This window comes from Heliangelus exortis, chromosome Z (genome assembly GCF_036169615.1).
Source record: "Heliangelus exortis chromosome Z, bHelExo1.hap1, whole genome shotgun sequence".
Taxonomy (NCBI): Eukaryota; Metazoa; Chordata; class Aves; order Apodiformes; family Trochilidae; genus Heliangelus; species Heliangelus exortis.
Window position 1 is genome coordinate 17737487 of NC_092454.1, and position 26275 is coordinate 17763761.

The following is a 26275-nucleotide window of genomic DNA, read 5'->3' on the forward strand; positions in this document are numbered from 1 at the left end:
ATTCCCACTAGTAAGGCTACTTCTGTTAAGGCAAACAGTGAATGAGTCACAATATTGTAACCCCTGTAAATTGTTCTGGCTGGGCAGATGGGTATTGCAGGGAAAAGGCTGTTTTTTTCTTGCAAATGCCTAAGTCTACAAGTTATTTGCTTCTGTTGTGGGAGCTGGCACAGATGAAGAGCCTTCTTCAGTGGGACTGAAATTCTTCTTTAATTGCTTCTGTGACAACCATAATCTTTCTGTTAACAGGCATTCTTCATAACTGCTGTGAAGCATACAATGTTGGGCTCCTAGAAGCAAAAATATTTTCTGGTCCATCAAGAGAGCAGTTTGGATATGCAGTTCAACAGTTTGTAAATGAAGAAGGCAAATGGTGAGCAATTTGAACAGCATGTTACGTGTCCAGTTATTTCTTTTATAATTCCACTTGTCATTTAAATGTTATGGTTAACTCCTTTTTAACTCCTTTTATTTATAAATTAAAACTTAGGCTATCAAAATAAAAGTTGAGATACTCTACATATTTATGCGTGTGAAGGTTCAGGCTTTTTTACTTAATACAATGCAATTTGAGGTCCTTCTTTCTGTTAATAATTCACTTTCATCTTCAGCACACCAATTGTCTCAGACTCACAGTTAATGTAGAATTTTAATTCTCGTTTCATTCCTCTAGCAGTAGCATCCTTGTTTCACATATATATATATGTGCGATATTTTTACTTTAACATTGTTAAGATTAAAACAAAGTATTAGGGCTGGGAAGTTCTATTTATTAATATTAAAATTTGGTTGAATTTATATAATTTTGTGTCTGATACAATATTAGGTGGATGGCATATTTCAATGTATATAATAATACAATTCTAGCAAAGGCTTTGTGTTTGTCTGCATCCACTGTTGCAACCATATGGGGCTTGTTGAGTAACTAGTAAAGTATTTTATTTAGTAATATATGTTTCAAAAAGAACTTTAAAATATTAACCCAGGCTAAGTCCGCTTAGTGGAAAACATAACACATGCAGTCTCAGCAACTACAAAGCTTAGGATGTCTTTCATCTCAAGGACTGTATGTCTATAAATAGTTTAGTGTTATTGAACTACTTTAATTAGCTATGGCTGTAAGTAAACAGAAAGTTACAGAAGTTTTATATATAAATGTGTGTATATATATATGTATATATATAATTATTATATATATAATTATTATATATGTATGTATATACATATATATAATAATTATACGTATATATGTATATACGTATATATATAATTATTATATATAATTATATACATATATATTATATATATTATATTATATACAATATAATAACACATATATGTATAATTATTATATAATATATATACATTATATTATTATATACATTATATTATTATTATATTATATATATTATTTTTAATATATATTATATAAAAATATATAAAATATATAACATATTAATCATATTATAATTATACATTAGTATATTAATTACAATTAACACATTAATTAATGAATATATTAATATTATAAGTAATATATATTATATAATAATTATACATACAATTATACATATTATACATATAATATGCATATATTACATATGCATATTATATATGTATATATACACATATGTAAGTATATATAAGTAATATATATATTATATATATAATAACTATACATATATGCATATATGTGCATAATATATATTATATATAATATATATAAAATATAATATATATAATATAATATAAATAATATAATATATATACATATTATATATACACATATAATTATTATATATATGTATATATGTATATACAGACGTATATATATGTATAATTATTATACTTAGATACATATTATATATAATATATATTAAAAATAATATGTATAATATAATAATATAATGTATATAATAATATAATGTGTATATATTATATATAATAATTATACATATATATGTTATTATATTGTATATAATATATTATATAATAATATATGTATATTATTATACATATATATAATAATTATACATATATATTATATATATAATAATTATACATAAATATGTATATATGTATAATTTGTATTATATATAATATATATAAAATATAATATATATAATATAATATAATATATAATATAATGTATATTCATATTATATATATACACACGTATAATTATTATATATATGTATATATGTATATACAGACATATATATATATGTATAATTATTATAAGCCATGTCAATGTTTTAGATGTGTCATTCTACACGAGTTGAAACTATCAGAACTAAAATAGCCAGAGACCAGTATACTTGCTTGTGTGACCATGGAAGGATAGTAAGTAAACGAACATTTTTTCAGTAAAAAAATAGTATGATGTCAAAATCTGAAATCCATACAGTTAAAGTTTGGAAAAGCTCAGACAATAATATTGAGCTAGCTGAGATACTTATGCATAGCCTTGCACTGAAACACTATCAAGTCACAACTGGTTGCATATGCAGACAGGAGACTACCTAGATCTCACAGCATTACTGTTTTTACCATCAGTGACAAGGAGGCAAAGGAGGAGAGCAGGGTTCTATCCTTCAAACTAAGAGCTCAGCATCTCTTCTTGCTCTGCTGGATAGGCTCCCAATCAGCCTCCACTCATAGCCTGATGTGGCGTCTAACTGCTTCTCTGCTGCTTTGATTATGTGTTTAGTCACCTACAGATCAGTGTTCTCTTTTTTTAAAAAGCTTCTGTGTAATTGGAGGAGAACAAGAGTGTATGCTTAGAATTAATATTTTGTCTCATGCATTGAGAAATTATGCTTCATGTTTTTACTTTCTTGTAAATTTACCTTTAAGCTTCCAACATGAGTACTAAGTTCCAAACTCACCAAAACTACTTAGGTTTTACATGTCCTTACTCTATTTTTATTTCTAATAAGAAAACTCCTCCACTATCGCTTTCTTTGATAAAGTATGGTAGATTTGGGAAAGTAATTTAGGATTAACTTTTCATATCTTCTCCCAAGTATTACAGATCTGGGAAACTTTCCCGTAGAAAGACACGTTTGTTCAAACACTGCATGAGGTCTAACCATACCTCTAAAAGTCAGGGCAATTTTATCAGCTCTTGTTTAGTAACCATGACTTGCTACTCTTCAGAAAATAAACACTCTTTTTGGTCTCCCTCTCAATAAATCCTTAGATAATTTAGGAAAATAACAGTCATGTTTTACTCTCTTGTTTTCATTTCTAGTCTATTTTCTCTTCCTTGAGACACTAGAGCTTTTTCTTGTGAGGTTTATTTAAAAACCACAAACAAAACTAAACAAACAAACAAACAAAAAAAAAAAAACCCATAAAAAAACCCCACAAAAAACAAAAAAACAAAAAAAACCACCCCAAAAAACCCCCAACAAAAATCCAAAACAACACTCAAGCTGTTCAGTAGAGTTATTTTGTCCTGTAAGTGATGCAGAGGCCGCAGGATGTGTGCAGAGCACTTGTTGAAATGGCTGAAGTAGGAGTGAGATACAGTCCGAGCTTTGCATTAGATTGAGATGCTTCCTTCTGTCAGAGACAACATTTATCACCCTATGCTTATACTGTCATTGGGCAGTAAGAATGTGCCTCTTCAGGCACAGTGGAGCTGCTCATCATATCAAACACTGCTTGGGTGGCACCTCTCTCTGAGGGAGTGATTATCCAGAATCTGAGTTCCATCAGAAATTTCATCCCTTCCCAGACCCTCCTTCTGTTAATAAAACCACGTGCTGCTATATTAAATGCAGCTTTAAAAATCCTCCTGTATTCTATCAAAGAGGCAGAAGAGAGATTCAGAAAATACAGCAGGTGCTAGTTAAATTATTCAGCTGTATTTCTGGGAGGTACATCTCCTGAGGGCTATAGAAAATTATAAAGAGAGAGGAATTCTTGCAGAATTGGGACTCTATGCAGTACCATGTTATGACTTTTTTGGGGATAAGAGGAAAGACAGTCAAACATGGAGGTCAGAGCTATAGAGGGGCCAGGTATGTGTTGGGTAGCTGTGACACAAACCAGCAAGGGAGCTCTTTTTATGTAGAGTCAGATGATCCAGGATAATTGGACACAGCTCTGCAGTGTCTGCTCACCATTGATGGCATATGGTGCTTGTAAATAAGGACAAACTTACAAGTCAAGCACAGCTTTTCACAGTGTCTGGTGGGAATTTCAAAACAGGGGCTCTTTAATGAACTCAAGGAAAATGGTGAATGCCAAAGGAACTCATTAGAAAAGTTTAGGCAGTCAACCACACAAGTAATTGGCCACAACAGAGACATCATTCAATTTATGCTTTGGTTCTTCCTTGAACCTTAAATTGTGACCAAGCTCCCTGTTATTTTATAAATTTAATCTCTTAGAAAGGCATATTGTACCCTCTTGAGTTCGTTCTGATTGTGCATGGCCTGAAAAGTGGCTGATGATGTTCTGCAACAATAACAGTACTTACTCCATACTGAGATTTGATTTTATGTCTATCTCAGATGGGGAAGATTGAATATCTGTATATAGCTGTTAAAATACTTTTTCCTAGGCATACCTGTATTCAGACTGCGGAAACATCCCAAAACAGAGATAAATCTCAGTCTGCTAAAATTTGTTTTACAATTTATGTTATGGGATTTTGTAGGCAGCAGGTGCCAGGACTTGCCCGGACGGTGCTCGCCCCGCCTGTGCCCAGTTGGGGCTGGCCGAGGTGCGCATGCCCGGGGATCGGCAGGGTGTGGTTGTTCCGGAAGAGGCTCCAGAGCCAGGCGGACCAAAGTTAGCTCTCTGATACTGACCCAAACCAACACTAGCTCGATTGACTCTGTTCGTGAACCGAGCTCGCGCCCACGGCGAGATTCGTCTCACACAACAGGATTTTTCCTTTCTAAAATATTTTGTTTCATTCCATCTCACTTCACTAATGACATGTTCATGTGCATTGCCCTTACTGTTGTATAACATAAGTATAGCAGTACTAAATAATTTTAGAAGTGATTGAGTGATGCTCACTAGCCCAGCAACCTTTATTTTGAGGTGTTGTGTTGCCCCTTCAGACCAATTTTTTTGGTGAAAAGACAAATCCCTTTAGCAACTTCTGCAGAAATCAACACTTCTTTTTTAAGCCTTCTTTTTTTCTGAGGATAATTTCTACCATAGGTTTAGTTGTTTTTTTTTAAACAAATTGCTGCCACTGTTACAGCTTCATTTTTCAGTGTCAGCACCACTGCTAATGTTGGGTTCTTCACCCTCCTTTACTTCTCCCAACTTCATGTCCTACAGTTTGCCTTTTTCCTGCTTGGAGCAGCAGCTCTGGCTTCTGTCATCTAAGCATTTAAAATTTGTCAGTCAAACTCTCTTGCCATAGCTCACTTTAGGTTTTGAAGTTTAGATGTTGATAAGTGGGTTCTAGAGTATCCAGAGAAGCATCTATGAAAGTGAAGAGTTTTCTGGTCGTTATATCTAGTCATTGCTCCCTGGAATTGTAGGGAAAAGAGCCATATGGTTTTAAGAGGTCCATTCTACTTTTATTTTCCTATCTCCTATTAGTTACCTTTGTGTTTAAAAAAAACACACCAAAGAGCAAATGCATGAAAAGAAAGGAGAAACCAGGAAATATCAAACATGCTCTGACAACAGCTGGGAATTGAGCCCTTTGCCATGAATTCTGATTTTGTTTTCTGCTACATCACACTTTGCCATTTACTAGTTTTGTCATGGTCTGATTTCCCAGAAATAATTCTTGTTGCACTTTGATCTGCCACTCCTGCAGCCTGTGTGGTACGGCATTGCTGCTGAACTTTATTTGACTTCGTGTAGTTTCATTGCTTTGTATACAATGTTGGGGGTTGATTAAGGAACAGAATATTAAAATCAGTCACAATATTACATCCTAGTCAGTAGATCATTGTGTAAAGGTAGTCTACAAGGACACACAGGGAAGTTTTGTAAAATTAAACATTTAACTCATGGATAAAAAAGACCCTAAATTAATGTACTATACAAGATGCAGTTTATTTGGAAACAAGCCTTTTCAACTAGTTTAGTACTCATTTCTTGCATTCTTTCCTGATACATTCTGTTTCACTCTGCCTCGTCTGCATCCTGTTTAATCACAGTAAAAAAATATTTTTGTATTTAGCAGGATGCTAGCCAGTTACTCTCTTGCTATCTTCACTTCTGATGTTTTGGAAAGATATACATGCATTTTCCTGTAGCCGTATTGTGTACACCTCTACTGTAATACTTTATGTTAATTTTGAAAGGCAGGTAATACTTGCTGATTCTTAATACAGATTAAAGCTACTAGGAAGCTCAGGATACAAAATAAATAATAATAAAGTTATTTTCTTTAAGGTTGGCAATGACATGTAGAGGGCTAGACTTGGCAGAAGCTGGCTAATAACTTTTTCTCAGGAGTGATGATGGCAGGTTAGACTAATCAAGGAAATAAGGGAAGGAGTTTAATTACTTCATTAATTTCTGGAAATCACAGTACCAGTTCTAAGTGTTAAATTCTGTATATGGAGTGGCATTTTTTGGTCTACAGCATAGTTATGGAATTCAGGTTCATGGAATCAGGGAGGATAATACAGCAAAGGGGAAAGTATTATAATAGCTTCCAGCAACATATGAAGATTTCAAGCTAAATGAGAGACCAAATAAAGCTTGCTTTGGGTATAATTGGCATAGATTTAGATTTGGAATTAAAATTATAAGAGTTTGTCCTTTTTATCTTACAGTTTTCTGTTACTATGTGCTCAAGGTTAGTTTCAGGGCTAGTGAAAGTAAGATACAGTTGTGAATATGAAGTTCTACAAGTGGATTGATTTGGTGTGAAGGGTAATGGTCTCTCAGTCTAAACATATGTCAGAGCTGGAATTAATGTTGAGGTTGGGAAAAACAGAAGTTTCAAAGCCCTTGTGACTGCCCATGGCACGAGTGCAAATATACATGCTGAAAAGGCGATAACTACTTTTTTCTAAACTGTGGATGGTGTTTGTCTCTAGTTTATGTCTATAGCAAAGGTGAGGGTTTGAGTTTGGGGACAGCTAATACTCAAGCAGCCTTGCTTTTCCCTTTTTCACACTCTGTGAAACTATGTGCTTTGTGCTTTAAATAACAGATGGCTGCAGAAGCCAGTGCAGTGCCGAGGTTTACAGTGAGTTTTATAACCAGATGGAGCAGTGCAGGGGTATTTTCAAGATACACTTGGGGCATTTTGTGAACTTGTGTCATCTTGCAAGAGCTCTGAAATGTATTTGCCTTCTGGGAATCTTAGAAAACAACATACCAATAGTTACAAATGTACACAGTGCACTGTTCAGCTTGATAGTTCATGCTGAAAAGCTATTCCAATTTCAGATACTACACATGCAGTTCTGCTGTGTTTTTTAAAGCTGTCTTATGTTTGTGCAAAAACTGTTAGCCCTTCCTCTCTCTGACAGCACAGTTAGCATTTTACAACTGCAAGCAACTCTGTAGTACATAGCCAGGGCGAAACAGTAACACTGTGTCTTACTCTTGGCAAACGCTATTGACCAGCTCCAGGCCCCTGTGTCCCTACAAACATTTGTGGGTTACACCATCTGTTGTCGCCTGGCCAATGCTGTAGTTTCTTATAAGAACTGCTTATTTGGTCCTGAGCTATGCAGAAGATGCTTTATTTCTCAGAAAACAAAAAGATCACCAGAGGCTTCCTCACCAGTAGCATAGCATTCAATCTTACAATTTAGAGAGATGTGACATGATCCTGGACTGCAGATTTAGAGGTAGTACAAGCACACAAAATCTTCTTCCTGCTGCTTGTGTAATCACTGTCTTTCAGAAGGTAATTAAGAAGGAGCTAGGTATTTTCAAAATAGTGCTACCATAAAGAAATTGCAGTCTGAAGTTACTGCTAACTGAACTGGTAAAACAGAGTAACATTATTTCTGCTCTTAAATTTGTGTTTAACTGAGATGAAATAAACTGGGGGGAAAATGAGGTTAGCAGTATTTTCTTTGCAAAAGCTAAAAAGGAATCAAAATCTTTTGTATTTTTATCAAAGCCATTTTATTCTATAAAATTGCAGCAGTAAAAATCACATGATCCCTTGAATGTTAATATGATATATAGCAATTGCTTTGAAATATAATTTCATAAAATTTGCTCTTTACCGTGCAAGAGATTTACATTTTCTGTGTATACATTTTTATAGGGTAACAGTTTTGCTTTTAGCAACCCATTGACCAACGGGAAATGGTAGTTTCTTATGAAATGCCATATTCTGTACTGGCATTGCCTGTCCTTTTACTGTCTCATAAATGCATTACCTACTAACATAGTCTGTTCTGCCTGAAAGGAAATACATATTGGTGATGATGCAAAACCCCACAATCCCTGCTTTCTAATCACCCATTTATTTTTAACTATCTGTTGAGATCATCTTCTTATGATCATGTTTTGCCTTACCCTTATTTCACAGCACATTAAACTGTATAAAGAACCGTCCTTCTCTTCCAATCCGTCACACCTACATGCAGTCTTGTGGTTTCACTCTCTCAGAGAGTTGTGCTGAAAAATAGATGTTCTTAAGCATTTTTCCTGGGGGATGAAATAATTGGTTTTGTGAAGGCTTTCTGATAAAGGTATCTTCAGGAGCTGATGTTGGAGAGGAAAACTTAGAGCGGATGAAAGAATAAGCCAGAGAAAGTGCATCACTTCATACTGTAGGCACTAATTATCATAAGCCTTAATTTTCTTTCTCAGGATTAAATAAATCACACAGCAGACTGTTACCACCTGTGGTATTTTCCTTCTGACTCAGTGTGGTCAAGGTGTGGTAGCTTTCAAGCTCAGACATAAGCATTTGACTGTTGCTAAGCAGATCCTGTTGGAAATGCTTCTCATCAGTTAAAAGAATAACTTAAAAGGAATCAATTAACCTTTAGCTGAAAAGACAACTTTTTTTTATCTCTCAATCCCCAATATATTTATTTCTAAATTTGAATGCCTCTGTATATGTCTTAATATCTTTGTTGTATTACTTCTGACACTATGACATAACATCATAGAAACAACAGTCCATATCTTTGAGACAGCCTAATCCCCAGAGATCTCTTCACCAAAGTTGCCCCAGGGAATCCAGTGTATTAACATGCAAGTAAAGCTGCTTAACAGCGCTGGAGAAAACTCCCAAGTGCCTCAGGTGCAATGTCTGCTTGAAAGTCTCTTTGCCTTTTACCTAGTGTGCTCTGCAATAATGCTGTTAGACTTTTCCAGCATCATTAAAGTCCTAATGAATTTCCTGTTGCTTTAGGTTGTTGGTTAGTTCACCGTGGAGTGGCTATCCAGCTAGCAGAACCGGAGATATCTATGCATGTCCTGTCAATATATCCAAAACTAAATGTGAAAAACTGAACTTACAAGGTAAGTTGTAATAAATAATGTCTCACTGCAACTGTTCAGTTTTTCCTCAGTTTTGTACCAGGCCAACTGTCTTATTAGATCTTTTCTGAGCTATCTCTGTGCACAATCTCAGCAGCTGGCATAGGCCACCACACTCTTACCATAGAACTCATTACATTCTCATTTGAAGAAGCACTTAGTGAATATATATTACATAAGCCTTTTCTGTCTCTGTGTGGTTGCAGACTGAATATGAGACCATTTTTTTCATTCTATGAAAACATGGGGCAGCCAAGTATGCTGAGATGCAAACTTTATGTTTATTTGTGGTGCAGAGCATTTCTGTCCTCCCCTGCTCCTCCCAGGTTTTTTGTCTAAAATATGACCCTGGATCAGAGGAGTCTGGTGTCCAGAGGAATGTAGAAGTATCTGCTCAGCTGCAGCTTCTTGGCCACACAAAAAAATACTCAATAGGTAGACCTTTTCTTCCTCTCTTTGCCTTCAGTACTTCTCAGGGCAAGTACTCTAAATGGCGATACTTAATTAATTCATGTCTATAGTTGATGGTTAGCAAATTTCTGACAAAGATTAGCTTTCATCTATTTTTGTGTCAGATTTGTATGCAGCTATTTAGAAGAGGCATCTTAGATTCTGAGAAGTCAAGCTTTTGAGAAAGAATTCCAACTTATTAAATTGCTTCTACATCTCATTTGCTATTCTGTCATTACTTAATATCTTTCTTGTTTCAGCTTTAATAAATATTCCAAATGTGACTGAGATAATGGAAGACATGAATCTTGGCTTGACTCTAATACAGAACTCAAAAACAGGAGGATTTTTGGTGCGTATCAAGGATGTACTCGGTACACACAGAAATTCCTGAGAAGAATGAAGAAACTAGAATTCTCCACATTTTTTTTACAAGTCCAAGCAGAAAGCTTTTTATTAGGCAACACATAATACATATTTTGTGCATTTAAAAATAATCCATCCCACTGCCTTTGCATAGGGTCCAAAATTATTAAAATTACAAATCCTCTCCTTTGATGTTTAAATATCCTGTGGAAGAGCATTTAATTGAAGATTCTGTAACTTAAGTCAGACAACATAGGCAAGAATATTTCCAGTATGGACTTCTTTAAGGCAGTCTTATATAGCTCTTATTGTCCTTTCAAAAGTCAATATGGATTCTCTCCTCCAATATACACAATTGCATAATGACTGTGCTCCTGCAGTGTTAGGATTTCCAGTCCTGTGGATCTGTGATACATTTTATTTAGTTAGTGAGCTGGAAGAGGATGCATTTTCTCTGAGTACATTCTGCAAACCACTCTCCTTGAAACCTGTAAAACAGACTTTATAATTGAAAAGAATTTAACACCTGTTTAATGTTTTTTTTTCAATCTTAACCTTAAGCATTTAAACTGTTGTAGTGTAGTAGTATTCTAGGTGTAGGTGTATTCTACTTCGATTCATACATTGTAGGCATGTGCAATAATTAAGTGAAACAATAAACTGCAGACAAAATATCTTTGAGGCTCACTTTAAACTTCGTATTTTTCTCATGCACTTTCTAGAAATCATAAAAAGATTCAAAGTTTATTATCTTCATCACCACATAGCCCAGTTCACTGAAGTACTTAAAAGTAGGTCTAATTCCAACAGCTCTCTTGAGAGAGAGAAAGTCAGTTATAAAGTTAATGATAAATATGTATTATATACTAATAGTTATTAAGTTAATTATAACTTCAAAATACATCAAAGGTGCCATTTGAGAAGACACTGATTATAAAATATTCAGGCTCTTGGATAATGCCTTTGGTTACTGTTAATATTATCTCATTCAGACACACTTTTAATCAATATTAGTAATTACAGTTTATAAAGACATATAAAATGTCTTTTGAAGAAAAATTTCTGTTTTCTGGTAATACTTGAACTCTCATTTAAAAATAATTTCTGATCTGATAGTATCGATTGACTCTTCTTAAATTGCATAAAGTAACAGCAAAAAAAGGTCAAATGCTAAGGCATGAAGAGCTGGCCACATCTTTGGTGACAGGAGTTCTTTTTGATACAAGGAGAACAGTGTATTGGAGACAGGTGCTTATTTTTGATTCAACCTCGAGAATTTTCAAAAGCCCCATGACTTAATTTTTGCAAAAACTGGACAGCAAGCAAAGACTATCTGCTTATAATTTCAAGCTGCTTCCAGTCTGAACTTCGCTCTGAGATGCTGTCCCTCTTTGTGTTAAACTCAGGGCTTGCTTCTCCCAGCTCCCTGTGCTCCTTCCTCCTGCTGCTGCTTCTCTTCCAGCCTCCCTCTGCTTGCACCAGTCCCTGCTGCATCCCTGGGATGCTTGGCTGGAGCCTGTCCCAGCTTGGTGTGTCTGTGCTGTCACTCATGAGTCTGCTGGTTCAGCTGTTTGATGGCATGTGATTGCTTCCCACAGGTATCCTAAGTACAGGGCAGTCATTTCCACATGCTCATTATGTTTTTCTGAGGCATGCTTAGTCCTGTTGGAAAGGTGCTTAAGAATTCCACTGATGGTTAGCAATTTTTTTTCCAGATTTCTGGTCTAAGTTTCTATCAGCTTGTTTCTGGGGAAGTGCTCCCATCTCACTGCATGTGAAATTTCCCTCCTGTATCTAACACCCTACTATCATTTGCCTTTTACTTCCCTTAGCTAAGCTTTGCTTATCAAATATCTTGAGGATAGATCTGCTTACATGCTGTCTGCATGCTTATGGTCACCCTGCAATCAGCCAGTGCCCAATCCATCTGCTTGTGTCTCTTCCACACAATGAGCTTCCAGTGAATGCACACTTTTCTTAGCAATGAATTAAGAGCAAGTCTTTTTGCCTTTCTAGTATTCCACTTTTCAATTCCATCAGTTCTTGAGATGTGATCTCCCAGTTTTCTCCTGCATTAATGATTTATCTTAAATTTCTGACTAGCAATGCTAGAACATTAGAGCTGTTTTGTTGGCTGTTTGTTGTTTCTTTTTTTAAGGGAAGATCAGCAAAGTTTATTACAACATTTCTATTTTTTGGTCTAAGATTGCCACTAATACAGAAGAAAACTAGAATATGAGCAAATGAAATGTAACTGAAAAAAATTACAGTTATTTTTTTAATTTAAAGACTAGTAATTGTCGTCCAGCTTCATAGTTCCCTGTGTAGGTTATTTTGTACCTCTCACCTCTGTAAATGTCCATGCTTTGCAGAAAAACTAATCATGTCCCATGTAGCAGCTAAAAATACCATTTATCTCAAGATTGGTAGCATAGATATACTTGGTTTTCTGCTGTCTGGAAATCTGCCATCTTCTTAAATATCTTAGGATAGTTTGATGTGGTCTGCCAGTAGTAAACCAGTGTGAGATTTTTCGTTTGTCTATTTTCCATGTTCTCCTGACTGGATGGGGCAATCACAAAGTATATGTAATGGAATAATTTAGACTTAATTTATTTCAGAACTGTTGCACAGATTTTATGTAAAGGTTTTGTTTTTCTTTAAGTTCCTACATTGTAGAATCACAGAATGTGTTGGGCTGGAAGGCACCTTAAAGATCACGTAGTTCGAACACCCTTGCATGGGCTGGGACACCTCCCACTAGACCAGGTTGCTCAAGGCCCCATCCAGCCTGGCCCTGAACACTTCCAGGGAGGGGCCAGCCACAGCTTCCCTGGGCAGCCTGTGCCATTGTCTCACCACCCTCACAGGAAATAATTTCTTCCTAATGTCTAACCTAAATCTCCCATCTTCACATTTTAAACCATTACCCCTTGTCCTCTAACTACACACCCATGGCCTGTGACTCCATCATGAAAGGCCACCAAATTAGTCAGGCAGGGCTTCCCCTTAGTGAAGCCATGCTGTCTGTCACCAATCACCCCTTTCTTATCTGCTTGACTTAGCAGAGTCCTCTGGAGGATCTGCTCCATCATCTTGCCAGGCACAGAGGTGAGACTGACTGGCCTGTAGTTCCCTGGATCTTCTTTTTTTCAATTTTTGGAAATGGGGGTTATGTTTCCCTTTTTCCAGTCAGCAGGAATTTTACCAGACTGCCATGGCTTTTCAAATATGATGGACAGTGGCTTTGCAACTTCATCCTCCAGTTCTTTCAGGAGCTGTGGGTGAATCCCATCAAGCCCATGGACTTATTCACCTTAAGATTCTTTAGGTGATCTCGAACCTGCTCTTCATCTACAGCAGGAGGATCTTCCTTTTCCCAGCCCCTGCCTTTGGCTTCTGCAACATGGAGTGTGTGACCAGAATCCTTGCCAGTGAAGACAAAGGCTAATAGAAGTCATTGAGTATCTTGGCTTTCTCTACATCTTGGGTGACCAGCTCTCCCGTTTCTTTCTGGCATGGTCCCACATTTTCCCTAGTCTTTCTCTTATCACTGACATACCAATAGAAACTTTTCCTGTGTTCCTTAACCCCTCTTTCCAATTCTCTCTGTGCTTTTGCTTTCCTAACCTGATCTCTTGCTTCTCTGGCTGCTACTCTGTACTTCTCCCTGGTTGTCTGTCCTTGCTTCTGTCCTCTGTAATCTTTGTTTTTTAGCCCTAAGTGTGTCCAGGGGTTCTTTGCTTGTGCACACTGGGCTGCCTTCCTGAGTCACACTGGTCCTGAACATGCAAGAGGTGACCCTTAAGTATGGACCAGCTTTCCTGGGCTTCTTTCCATCCAGGTCTTCATCCCATTCTACACTATTAAGCAGATTCTTGAAGAGAATAAAGTCTGCCCTTTTAAAATCAAGTGCCAACAGATTACTTTGCACTTTCCTCACTGCCCTAAGAATCTTGAATTCTACAGTGTCATGGTCACTGAAACCTCATCTCCGTTAATTTTTACATCGCTTACCAGCCTGTCTCTGTTGGTGAGAACAATGTCTAGCAAAGCTACTTTTCTGGTTTGTTTCTCTACCATTTGGTCATCAATGCACTCAAGGAACTTCCTAGAGTGATGGTACTTTGCTCTGTTGTCCCTCCAGCAGATTTTAGGGTGATAAAAGTCCCCCATGAGGACCATGGCTTACAAGTGCGAAGCAGCTCCTATCTGTTTAAAGAGAGCCTTACCCACTTGGTCACCCTGGTTGGGTGCCCTGTAGCAGACCCTTACTATGATATCTCTTTCCTCTGAATTATCTTTAATCCTGACCCATAGTGTCTCAGTCAGCTCCTCATCCATCCCTAGGTGGAACTTCATGGATTCCAGCTGGTCATTGATATAGAGAGTGACACCCCCTCCTCTTTTGCCCTTCCTGTTCTTCCTGAACAGTTTATACCTAAACAGTTTATACACATCCATAAAGGATCCATCATAGGAGCTGTTCCACCACGTCTCAGTGATACCAGTAACATCATATCCCTGAAGGCAGGCGAACGTGTAACTCATCTTAATTCCCCATGTTCCATGCATTTGCATAGAGGCATTTGAGATGGGTCCCCTTTGATGTAGCCATACTGGCGGGGCTTGTATATTAATGTACACATGCCTTCCTGTTGGCCTGTGATTCTCTTCCAGGCCCATCTGTTAGTGGCTCTGTCCTTAGTGGGTTTTAAATTTTTCTTGAGCTGAGCTACCGGTTTTGCCCCTAGTATCACCATGCTATCCCCAGGCTCATCTCTAGTGGTCACAGTTTTATTCCCTCCCCTCTTCAAACCTAGTTTAAAGCCCTGCTGATGAGACTTGCCAGCTCCTGGCCAAAAAGCCTTTTTCCTATCCTGGATAATTCTTCACCATCCCATGCCAGCAGGTCTGGTGCCATGTAAACATCTCCATGACCAAAGAACCCAAAGTGCAACCTGTGGCACCAGCCTCTAAGCTTCCTGTTGATCAGGTATGCTTTCCTTTTCCTTCCAACATACCCTCTCAGTAATAGAATTGAAGAAAACACCACCTGCAGTCCTGAACCCTCAGCCATTCAGCCCAGCACCCTGAAGTCCCTTTTTAATGTGCTGGGGAAAAAAATAAAATCACTCCCCTCAGATATCCTCATCACAGATTGCTGGCTCGGTATCTGGCCTTTTAATTTAGGTAGTTGTATAAAAATCCTTGTACCATCAGAAATGTGGCTGTCATGCAACCAGATGGTTGATCCAGCTGCAGGTACTTTTTTTTCCAGAGAACATTTGGTTGTCTTCCCCATTAGGCAATGAAACACATAGCTGAGGAATATGTGAGACCAGGGACAAATTCCACCTTTTAGCTTCAGCCGAGAAGGAAAGTATGCACTGTGAAAGTTGCACCTGCGCTACAGACCGTGAAGACTTTTGGCTTGTAAATATTTTGTAAAAGTGAATTGCCCTTTGGAACAAGGCTTCTCAAGTTAATAACCATGTGTTTGTGCCTGCTCACTGATGATAAAACTCCTCAGCCCGGTCACTCTATTGGTGACCATGGGCCGTACTCAGAGGAGCTTTTCGCTGCCTAGTTGAGGCGATTTTCGTGCTTGTGCCTCTGGTGCCATCTCCTGGTCAGTGGGAGTACTTCGCAACCTTTTAAGAGACTAACAGATCTATAACAGAGTTTGCAGAGCAGGCGGCTTAAAGCAGGACATATTCCAATCAGACTAAGTTAAACTCCTCCGGTGTTATAGCTGCGATTATTCTGGAGGGTCCAGGTGGAAGAAGGAGGCACTAGGAAGATCATGGATAGAAAAATTCTTTTAATGAGACAGTCTGTGAAAAGGGCTTACACTATCGTGGTGATTGCAAGGGATTTGGCCTGATAACCAGAAAGGGTTTCTCTAGTCCTATACACTTGGAGTCGTGTTTATTCTTTTGTGCATGGGTGTGGTAAGAAAATTACTCATTGTTTTTATAGCTTCTTCTTTTGTGTTTTTTTTTTTTTTAAGACTTGTGGTCCTTTGTGGGCACAACAGTGTGGAAGCCAGTACTATGCAATAGGAGTCTGCTCTGAAATCAGTCCAAGTTTCCAGATTCTAAGAAGCTTTTCTCCTGCTGTTCAAAGTAAGACAACATATTCCAGTGAAAAAAACATATCAGAATAAATCAATGTGTGTTGTGCTGGGGACTCTTGATTTTCGATGCTTAAAAAAATGTATTGTATAAAAAGTGAAGTCCTGTGATTCATACATAAGGACTCTCAAATCATGCTTTGATGCTGATGTGGATGTGGGCTCACCCCTTTGAATTCAGAGACATTGCACCTGCTTCCATTGAGCCCTCACTCTGGCAAAATTTTCCTGTCTCACACAGTGTTACCTGTGTGAGACCAAGATGAGCAGTTCTAAATTTAGCCAAAGAGTTTTAAGTTTATTTAGGCTGAAAGTGCATTTAATCTTCACTTTTTGCTTTTATTTTAGAGTGTTCCTCTGTTGTAGATATTGTGATAGTTTGTGATGAGTCAAACAGCATTTATCCCTGGGATGCAGTGCGGGCATTTTTGAAAAAGTTTGTACAAGGCTTAGACATAGGCCTTAACAAAACCCAGGTAAGTAAAGACATCTTTGAGAAAGATCTAAAATAAAAAAAAGGCAATTTTAAATAAAAGCAAATGTGTTTTAGCAAAAATACTCCTCCCCAAAGCTATTTTTCTGTTATCTGTATTGGGTTTTTTATCTCACTGCTAGCCTATTTCAAATGGGATTAGTTATTTGATTCAAAACATAAACCAACTGAAATAGAAATGTAGGTTATATTTAGAGAAGTCATATCTCTTTCATACGTTAGGTGTAAAAGTAATTAAAATGCAGTGTGTGGATGTGGTAAAAGTTGAAAAGATTTTTGGGCATTTTTCATTCTGCTTTCAACTTTCAAACTGGTGCATCTTTAAATAGGAGTTTTCCCTGCTTGGTTACTGTCTGATCTTTGAAATTTTTTTTTTCCTTTTAATTTGGTGATGGTAAGAAAATTTTTTTTGCCTTTTTAAAAACATTTTCTGTCTTTACAGTTGTCCATTTTCCTTAAACAGTTCTGGGAACAAAGACTTGGGCACTGGAAATCTCTCTCCCAAAGGCTGCCTTCTTCCTTGGGCGACTTTGGAAGTGAGCTGCTTAAAAGCTAGGCTTCCTGCTCAGTCCTTTCTGAATCTCACCTTTAGCCTCATCTCCTCATTTTTCTTTTTTTCTTTCATACTAAATGTATATCTTAGCATGTCTTTTGCTTTACCTGTATTAAAAATCAAAAGGGCTTGCAGTGCTGTCAAGTAACTAACCTTTAGGATTTCCTTAGAAGAGATCAGATTGAGGTGCTATCAGCTTGTAGAATTTTTCCTGTTTTCTCATTTTTCTTAGAGCTCCCTGTATTATTGTTATCCATCAGCTCTTCAAGAAGTAACCAATCAAACATTTAATATGTAGTATTTCAGTTGTTTGCATAACACATTGTAGTCCATAATAAATGACATAAGGTGCAAGAGCATTTCAGCTTTCATTGCTTCCCAAACTTGTTAATATTAATTGGTTTTTATATGTGTTAAAAGAAAATTATAACCCCATGTGCATCTGCAGATCTTTAACTCCAATTTGATAAATGCATAAGCATCGTGTGATAATCTAACATATTTCCTTTATTGCTTAGGTGGGTTTAATTCAGTATGCTAATGATCCCCATGTAGTGTTCAACTTGAGTACCTATCAAACAAAGGATGAGGTTGTTAAAGCAATGGAGAGAACACAACAGAAGGGAGGAGATCTGACTAATACTTTCAAAGCCATTGACAATGCAAGGTAAAACACATCAACGATTACTGTGGTGCTATTGTAATTTAACTTATGAGGCAACAGACACATCCTGAATTTCATTCCCACAGGGAGTACATATGCTTAGAGCCTTTGGGGAGGTTTCTAGTACCAGGCGTAATCCTTCAGGTACATTTACAATGCTCCATACAGAACAGCATAGGGATATGTAAGCTAGACTTGCTGAAAAGCTTGCCTTTATCCATTTAGAGTTAAACTCTACTCTACTCTAAAGTAGTTCTGGTACCCAGCAGAGCTTTTTGGGCTGTCACAGATGTCTAAACACAGCAGGACATCGAGCACCATGGACAAGCTTTTAGGAAAGATTAAAAAAATATATTAAAAGAAGTAAAGTTTATCTAGGGATTCAGTGGTACCAGTAACACTCAGATTTGCAGGTCAACTTTGGTTAATGGCAGAGAAAATAAAGTAATTTGTCTCTTGTCTGTTACTGCAGCACTAGCAGTATGAAAAATAGGAAATACTGAAAACAGTGTTACATGTCTCTGAATATATATACAACCCAGGTCTGTTTCTCAGCAGTCTTGCAGTTGAATCAAGGAAAGCACTCTAGGCCAAAATACTGATTGCTGAATCCAATAGTCTTGAAAATCTTGTTTAGGGAGAGACTCAGTCTTCAATGGAGTCTCTATTTGCAGTAGTGTTGATTAATACTCTTCCCCTTTTGTTTAAACTTGTTGGACCCAGTTTCTTGCTATACTGGTTACAAAACATTAACAGTTCTGACCAAAAAAAAAAAAAAAATAAACACCAAAACAAAAGCCAAACACCTTTTTATTTATAAACGTTTGTACAAAGAAGTATTGTTTTCTCTAGAATGTACATTTCTATCAGAAATACCATTTTATCCAACTTGGTTGTTTTTTCCTACCTCCTTGACTATATTTCTGATGGCTCTTTGAGCAGTGCTTTGAGAAAAAAACTATTAGCAGCATAAATGAAAATTCTTACTACAGATTTCCAGATTGAAAAGGACTACAAATGCACCTTGTTCCAAGTTAGTGATGGACATTGTCTTTACAGTATATATACCTAACTGCATCCATTTTAAATTGACATGTGATAAATGCAATGTTTTATAACAGACAGTATGCCTTCTCACCTGAATCGGGGGGACGCCCAACAGCCACAAAAGTAATGGTTGTTGTGACAGATGGTGAATCACACGATGGCTCCAACTTGAAAACAGTGATAGGTAAATGCAATGAAGACAATATAACCAGATTTGGCATTGCTGTAAGTAGTACTATAATTATACATTAATTACTGTGATTTTTAAAATATTATTTTATTTTATTTTATACAAATGAAAGTGCATGTATATAACGCATGCATTTTTACACAGGTGAGATTGAAACTAGCTGAAATCGATCTTTATGAACTAGTGAAAAACTGTTTCTTGTTGAAAAAAAAAACCACAACAGTATTATCAGAGCAACTTAAGTAGTTTTTTCCTTTGCCTTGGTTTATGTATTTTTCCTGTCTGAATGTTTTTGTACAGAGAAATACTGCCCAATAAGCAATTTAGTAAAATGAATGAAAATAATAAATCTTTAATATTTAGAATAATTACTTAAATAATACAGAAGAAAATGGAGTAACACCCTTATCTCCTTAACTCTTCTTCTTTTGTTCTTTTTTATGCTAGGTTTTGGGATACTTAATCAGACATGAACTTGATACTAAAAACTTAATTAAAGAAATCAAAGGAATTGCTAGTCATCCGACAGACAAGTATTTCTTTAATGTGTCATCTGAGGCTGCACTACTAGAAGAAGCAGGAACACTTGGAGAGCGCATTTTTAGTATAGAAGGTAAAATACTTACTGTGTCTGAAAAAATTAGGTCAGATTCTCCTAGCTGATGAACCAGGGATTTTATTTAGCTTCACCTTAGTGTAGTACTGTAAAAATGAGGGGCAGCTGGAGCTGTGGGCTACTCCCCAGGAGGGCTCTGGTTTGTGCAGGTGTTCTCCAAGCTAACCTACACTTCATGAGCCTGACCTTCAACTTAGTTCCTGCAGTTTGTGAAAATATTTCTCAGTGGCTGAAAATTTCAGTCAAATCCTTTGGCTTTAGGTGAATCACACTGGGGACTTGTCCTCACGTGCACAAATGTACTTGGCACTATTACTACCAGAGGAGGAGAGGCATCTTTATGCTTGTCAGATTCACATGTGTTTTTCTGTTAATGGTAAGCAACTGTGAATTTAAAAAGCAAATCAGAAGACTAGGTTAATGAGTACAGAATTGAAAAGCTAGAGTAATGCAATCAGTGTGACATCTGCCAGGATCCATCACTCGTATCTCCCAGAGTTCTTTGTCTACTGTTTGTAGGAAGGTGCTGTAGAGGTCACTTGGAGGCACTTTGTCCCCCCCAAAAGCCAGCTTTTTAAGGGCAGATTAAGACCATGCTTGGGAGACTGGTTACCTGCCCTCAGCACTGGCTAGGGAGCTTTTCATGGCTGCAACCTTTCCCTGCTCAAGATGGAGTCTTCTCGTACTTTTCACCTCCGTCTACTGTTCACCAAGCTCATGCCATTAATCAGGCCAAAGGGACTGGGTGAGCTTGCTCTCTTGGTTTTATGGTACTCCCATTTAATTCTTGTTACCTGATCCCCATCCACTTCAGGAAATATTCTTGCACTTCAAAAGTACTTTTCAAAACAATTTCAAGAGTTTTGTAAGTTCTATATGATAATAAAGATTTATTTGAACGTTGTGAGCATACAGTTATTAAAGCTTCTAATTTCTGTATCTTATTAGTGCTTCCTAAGGAAAAAAAGAAAAAAAAGGAGATTAGCCCCAGCAAAAACACTGTAGAGGCTGATTTAAGACTCAGTCATCTCTATCATCATCATCTGCATTTTTTTGTTAGAAGACTCATAGCATTATAGCTTCATTTTACCAATCTGTTCTTAAATCCTATGATTATGATACAATTCATTAGCTCTCAGATTTCCCTTTTGGAATGCTGGAAATGTTGTAGCAGAATTGGTGGGTTTTGAAAAAACTAGCATAAAGTCCCCATATAGCTACACTTAGAGGCAGCAATATTCAATCTCTTTTGTGAATCTGTAGTGCTTACTATATGTGAACATTTGCTTTACCAGGTACAGACCAAGGTGATACATTCCAAATGGAAATGTCACAGGTGGGCTTCAGTGCGTATTATTCACAAAAAGAGGTATGTGAATTTAATTATTTAATGATAGAAGTAGATATATTAACACAAACATGAATGATGAGAAGGGCAACCAAATAAGACTAATAAAACATAAGGATGATTTTTAAAGCTTTTTTTTTAATGAGTAGAATATCAAATTATTGTCTTTTCTCATAGAATGTAAAAAAAAAAAATCTGTTTCTAATAGGTGCTATATACCCCTAAAATGAAAAAAAATATTAGTATGTGAAGTTGAATAATAATTTCTGTAAAATTATTTTTGAGATGTGTAAATCCATTTATTTCAGTTATCTGAGTTCATATTTTTCATTACAGAAAAATGCAATTGCTCCAAGTTAATATTTTTAATAACTCAGAAAAACTGAAACCATATTGCAAAGCTGGTATATTTCTAGGCAGTCACCAAGAGGTAAATAAATAAAGTCTGGAAAGAATTAGTTTAAGATTTATAAAGTTAATAGTGTTTGTCTAAAGTGAATTTTACTTACAAATGAGAAAAAAATAATAAATCAGCTATATTTTTTCTTACTAATAAATTTTAAGACTATCTTGAGCAAAGAGGTCCTCTGTGGTTTAAGCAGTTTTCGACTGAAAATTCAGGAAGTTTCTTTCACATAGCCCTTGAAAATGAATTAATTTTTATTTAAAAGACCTCTCCATTTGAGGTTTTTTAAAAAAAAATGTAGGTTTTAATTTACCAAGCGCTTGATGCTAGGTAATGGCAAAAAATAAGAAATATTGGGGGTTTTCTTCAGGAAAATTATACATTGCTATTCTTACTGCAGTTTTATGTAACAGTATCTCAGTTTAGTAAAGAATTGTAATAACATGAATAAACTATGTTTTTTCTATACATAAAAGTCTAAGTCTTTCTGCTTTAAATATTTTCTATAGTAACCCATACTAATGTGGATTTTAGATTTAACTGTTCCCTCAGGGACATCTCCTTACAATTCACTTAAAGATTGAAATTTTGTATCCTTTTTCCATCAGCTTTTGTGTGCTGTCATTGGAGTTTTGTTGGAAAAAAAGCAGGAGGCTTTTTCTCTTTTTGTTTGTTTTTGGTTTTTTTTAGCAGTGTAGATTGTCTGATCCTCAGTATTCTCAGGATCATGAGTGCATAAAAGCATAGACTTGTCAAGTCTAACCCCAGAGTGGACAGGTTTAGAAATTATCACTGTTTAAATAAACCTATTTTATCTTGGTGCAGTGCCCTAGGAGCTAAAGCAGTCACTTACTCTCTTACAGTAGAGAGGTGACAATCCCTCTTAATACAACAGTGAAGTCCTGTATGTAAGTGGTAACTAGAAGCAGCTCCAGTCAACTGCTTGCAGTAATTAGAATCACAGATTCACAGAATTCTCATGGTTGGAAAAGATCTCTCAGGTCACTGAGTCCAACTCTAAACCCAGAAAAAAACACCATGCCCACTAAAGCATATCCTAAAGCACCACAACTATATAGTTTTTTAATGCCTGTAGGAATGGTGACTCCACTGCCTCCATGGACAGCCTTTTCCAATGCCTGACTACTCTTTCAGTAAAGAAATTATTCCTAATATCTAGTCTAAACCTCCCCTGGCCATTTCCACTGGTCCTGTCATTATTGGAGAGAGGAGGCCAAAACCCACCTCACTACAACCTCCTTTTAGGTAATTTGAAAGAGCAATAAGGTCTCCCCTCAGCCTCCTCCAGGCTAAATGTTCTCTCAGCCTCTCCGCACAGGACTCCTCCAGACCCTTCACCAGTCTGGTTTCCCTTCTCTAGAGACACTTCAACAACTCGATGCCCGTCTTGTGGTGAGGGGCCCAGAACTGAACTCAGAACTCAAGGTGTGGCCTCACCAGGGCCCAGAGTACAGGAGCACAACCATTTCCCTGTTCCTGCTGGCCACACCATTTCTGTTACAGGCCAGGATGCTGGAGGCCTTCTTGGCCACCTGGGCACATTATTGGCTCATATTCAGCTGGGTGTTGGCCATCACCCGAAACATACATCAGTGCCTTAAACACAGGGATGTAGGAAACTGCATATGATAGCTTAAGCATTGCTTACACTTTTTCTGAAATAGGTAGGCCTGTAATGTTTATTTTTGGGTTTTTTTTAAAGGATGTTCTGCTGCTGGGTGCTGTTGGGGCCTATGACTGGAGTGGAACAGTAGTTCAGGAGTCTTCAGACAGAGTCACAACCTTTCCAAGCCATGTGTTTGAGAAAATTCTACAGGACAGAAATCATAGCTCTTATTTAGGTAAGGGACTGAAATACAAATATGACAATGCATCAAACCTTTATTAACATACTAAAGAATTTGGAAAATTCTACTCTAGCCAGATTTCTGTTAACAACTGATTTAAAAATATAAAAAGAGTTTTGTATCTAGAAAGATTTTATGTACTGGTGAACAGTTAGTTGAATGAAATCTTTATTGTATTTTAAAAGTCATTCTCATATCAGTCTGCCAAGCTGAGAAAAAAGTAGGCTTTCTCACGGAAATGTAAAAAATCATGAGATTTGAAAAGGCTGCTAATATATCATACTGATAATTCTCTATCTTCTGTCTTTATACCTGTATATACTTCCCCAATTACAGGAAGATGAGAAGCTGCTCACCTTGCTGTCATTTCATCTGTGCTTGCTCTTTTCTTGGCCTTTTCCCGTTCATTTCATCATTTTAGGAAAGTCTTATTTATAGCCCACGTATATTTTCTGGCACATGTTTTTGTGACCCTTTTAAAGCCACCAAGCTTGTCTTCTCAGTTCATTTAAATATTTTCTGCAAACTTGCAACATGCCTGCTCTGGTAGTTAACAGCAGAATAATGCCACTGCATTAAGCACACATGACTTCCTTATCATTAAAGTTATTGAATGAGATAATACTTTTGCAATTAACGTGCTCTTTTTTCTGTAGCTTAGTATTACTTGTATCCAGCACAGTGAATAAATCTAAACCTAAGCTAATGAGCACTAGCTCTTTAGCATGTGTGACATCTTCAGAGTTTCTAATATTCTGATTTCTATAATGATTACTAAAAGGTCAGTTTGTTTCCCTTCAGCACTACTCCACAAAGCACTTTCTAGGGTATTGGCTTTAGTCTATTTGGAGCAAAAATACTTGGTTGCTTTTTCTGTCCCTTCATTTCCTTTCCACCTCCTTTTGTCCACCACTAAGAGCTCTCATGCCAGCTCTGTCTCAATAGCTTCAGGGAGCTTAAGTTAGCACATCACAGCTTGCTAGGTCAGCCTCTGTAGTCCACTGCACCCTGTCACTTCAAATGGCTCTTATGGTGTATTGATTATGAAAGTGGGGCCTTCATTAGCAGAAAAAAAAAATCTTCTTGTTGCTTGTTGAACTTCTAGTTTCCAATGATTTTCTCTCCCTATAAAAAGAGTGACTGAAAACAAATCTAAATTAGTCCGAAATATGTAAGAACCAGGGCATAAACCTTTTAGACTGGGCTCCTTATGTTGTCCTGCAGCTTGCCAAAGACTACATGTTCTGCCCAGTCACTGGGATTTTGTTATTCAGTTTAAACTACAGTCTTTATAAAGAGTGATTTTGTTTATGTCTGTTGAAATAAATTTGCTGTAATTAAACCAAGTAAAATTAAACTAATGTAAAATATGTAATAATGCTTGCTTTGTGGTGCTCATACATGTTTAAAATACTTGCAGGTATTAAAAGACATTTGCTGAAAGCAAATAATGTTTGAATAATGGGAATGAGGATTAAAATGTTCAAAGTAGTCAATCAACGTAAGCTCTTCAGCTGACAAGCTATTAGTGTAGCCTGTTGTTGTCAGCCAATACATTGGGTCGTGTTTTAATGAACTGTGGGAAAATACACTGCAAACTTTGCAGAAGCTAGGTGTTCCTTCACAGCTTGGAGGCTGGCTCAAATGTTCATATCATGTTTCTCTTTATTTCTTCATTCGAAAGATACTCTTTGCATCTTTTTCCTATCTTCTCCACAAGCATTTCATTTTTGTGGTCTTTGTTTTACTGAATAGGCTAAACTGTTGTACTGTGGTATTCTGCAAACCTGCTTCAACTTGATCTGTGGGTCATTGTTTTCTCCAGACGACTATTGCAAATTTTATGTGTGTGTGACAGCTTAACTTCCCATCTGGAAGAATCATTCTCTGTGACTAACCTACCAGATTGACTAATCCTCTGTGGCTTTATGGATAATCAACTGACAGTGTGTAGTTAATGGTCTCTCACACATGCTAAATGTTGGCTTGTCTCCCCAGGTTATTCTGTTGCTGTTCTCTCAACTCAGAGCTCCATCTATTTTGTTGCTGGTGCACCAAGATCTAACTACACTGGCAGAGTAGTGGTTTATGATGTTGACAGCAATGGTAATATTGCAATTGTGCAGTCCCAGAGCGGCGAGCAGGCAAGTATATTTTGGTCATGAACACAGATTTTGAAGGCATCTGTTTTTAGTGAAACTGCAGTAAATTGCAATTCATTTGTTCTGAAAAATTCTTTTTTCTTACAAGGCATTTAGAATTCAATTGAAGTTTTCTCTGCCACTAGACTATTTCAATGACATTAACTCTTAACAGTATTTTAGGAAGTCATCCAATTAGTGGTAAAAGATAATATACAAAGCTTCTTAATATATCATTCTTTCAGCACTTCTAAATGGGAGAGGCTCAGTGAGCTCCACTCTAAGAGGTTGTGAAGTAGATGACATCAGGAGAGATTGGAATACTCATTTTCTTGTTCTCCATTTGAAAAAGAGAAGCAAGTTTAGATACTCTAATTTTGTATTATTATGAGATAAGTCTAAGAGTAAATCAGAGATTGGGTAGTTCTGTGTGCAGAGTTTTATACTAACAAATACACTTCCCATAGCCTATTCTCTGTTTGCATCCCATGATGGTTCAGCGCCACCCAGCAACTAATCCTTACACAGCTACTCCCTCACTATC

The 26275-nt window shown here is 36.7% G+C and overlaps 1 protein-coding gene and 1 long non-coding RNA gene across 2 annotated transcripts in view; one reads left to right on the forward strand and one right to left on the reverse strand.

The window, feature by feature from the left end:
- ITGA2 (integrin subunit alpha 2) overlaps nt 1-26275 on the forward strand; it is a 71326-nt gene that overhangs the window by 17681 nt on the left and 27370 nt on the right. The window contains exons 2-12 of the mRNA XM_071731033.1: nt 250-373; nt 9326-9435; nt 10164-10255; nt 16283-16397; nt 16754-16881; nt 17970-18118; nt 19237-19387; nt 19800-19965; nt 21264-21337; nt 23446-23584; nt 25589-25734. Of these exons, the coding sequence (XP_071587134.1) occupies nt 250-373; nt 9326-9435; nt 10164-10255; nt 16283-16397; nt 16754-16881; nt 17970-18118; nt 19237-19387; nt 19800-19965; nt 21264-21337; nt 23446-23584; nt 25589-25734 (1394 nt within the window). The remainder of the gene's footprint in view (nt 1-249; nt 374-9325; nt 9436-10163; nt 10256-16282; nt 16398-16753; nt 16882-17969; nt 18119-19236; nt 19388-19799; nt 19966-21263; nt 21338-23445; nt 23585-25588; nt 25735-26275) is intronic.
- On the reverse strand, nt 15473-21532 carry LOC139789906 (uncharacterized). Its single transcript, XR_011723290.1, has 3 exons — nt 19979-21532; nt 19254-19329; nt 15473-16064 (listed from the first exon to the last, which is right to left on the reverse strand). It is a non-coding gene; the product is annotated as an uncharacterized lncRNA (long non-coding RNA).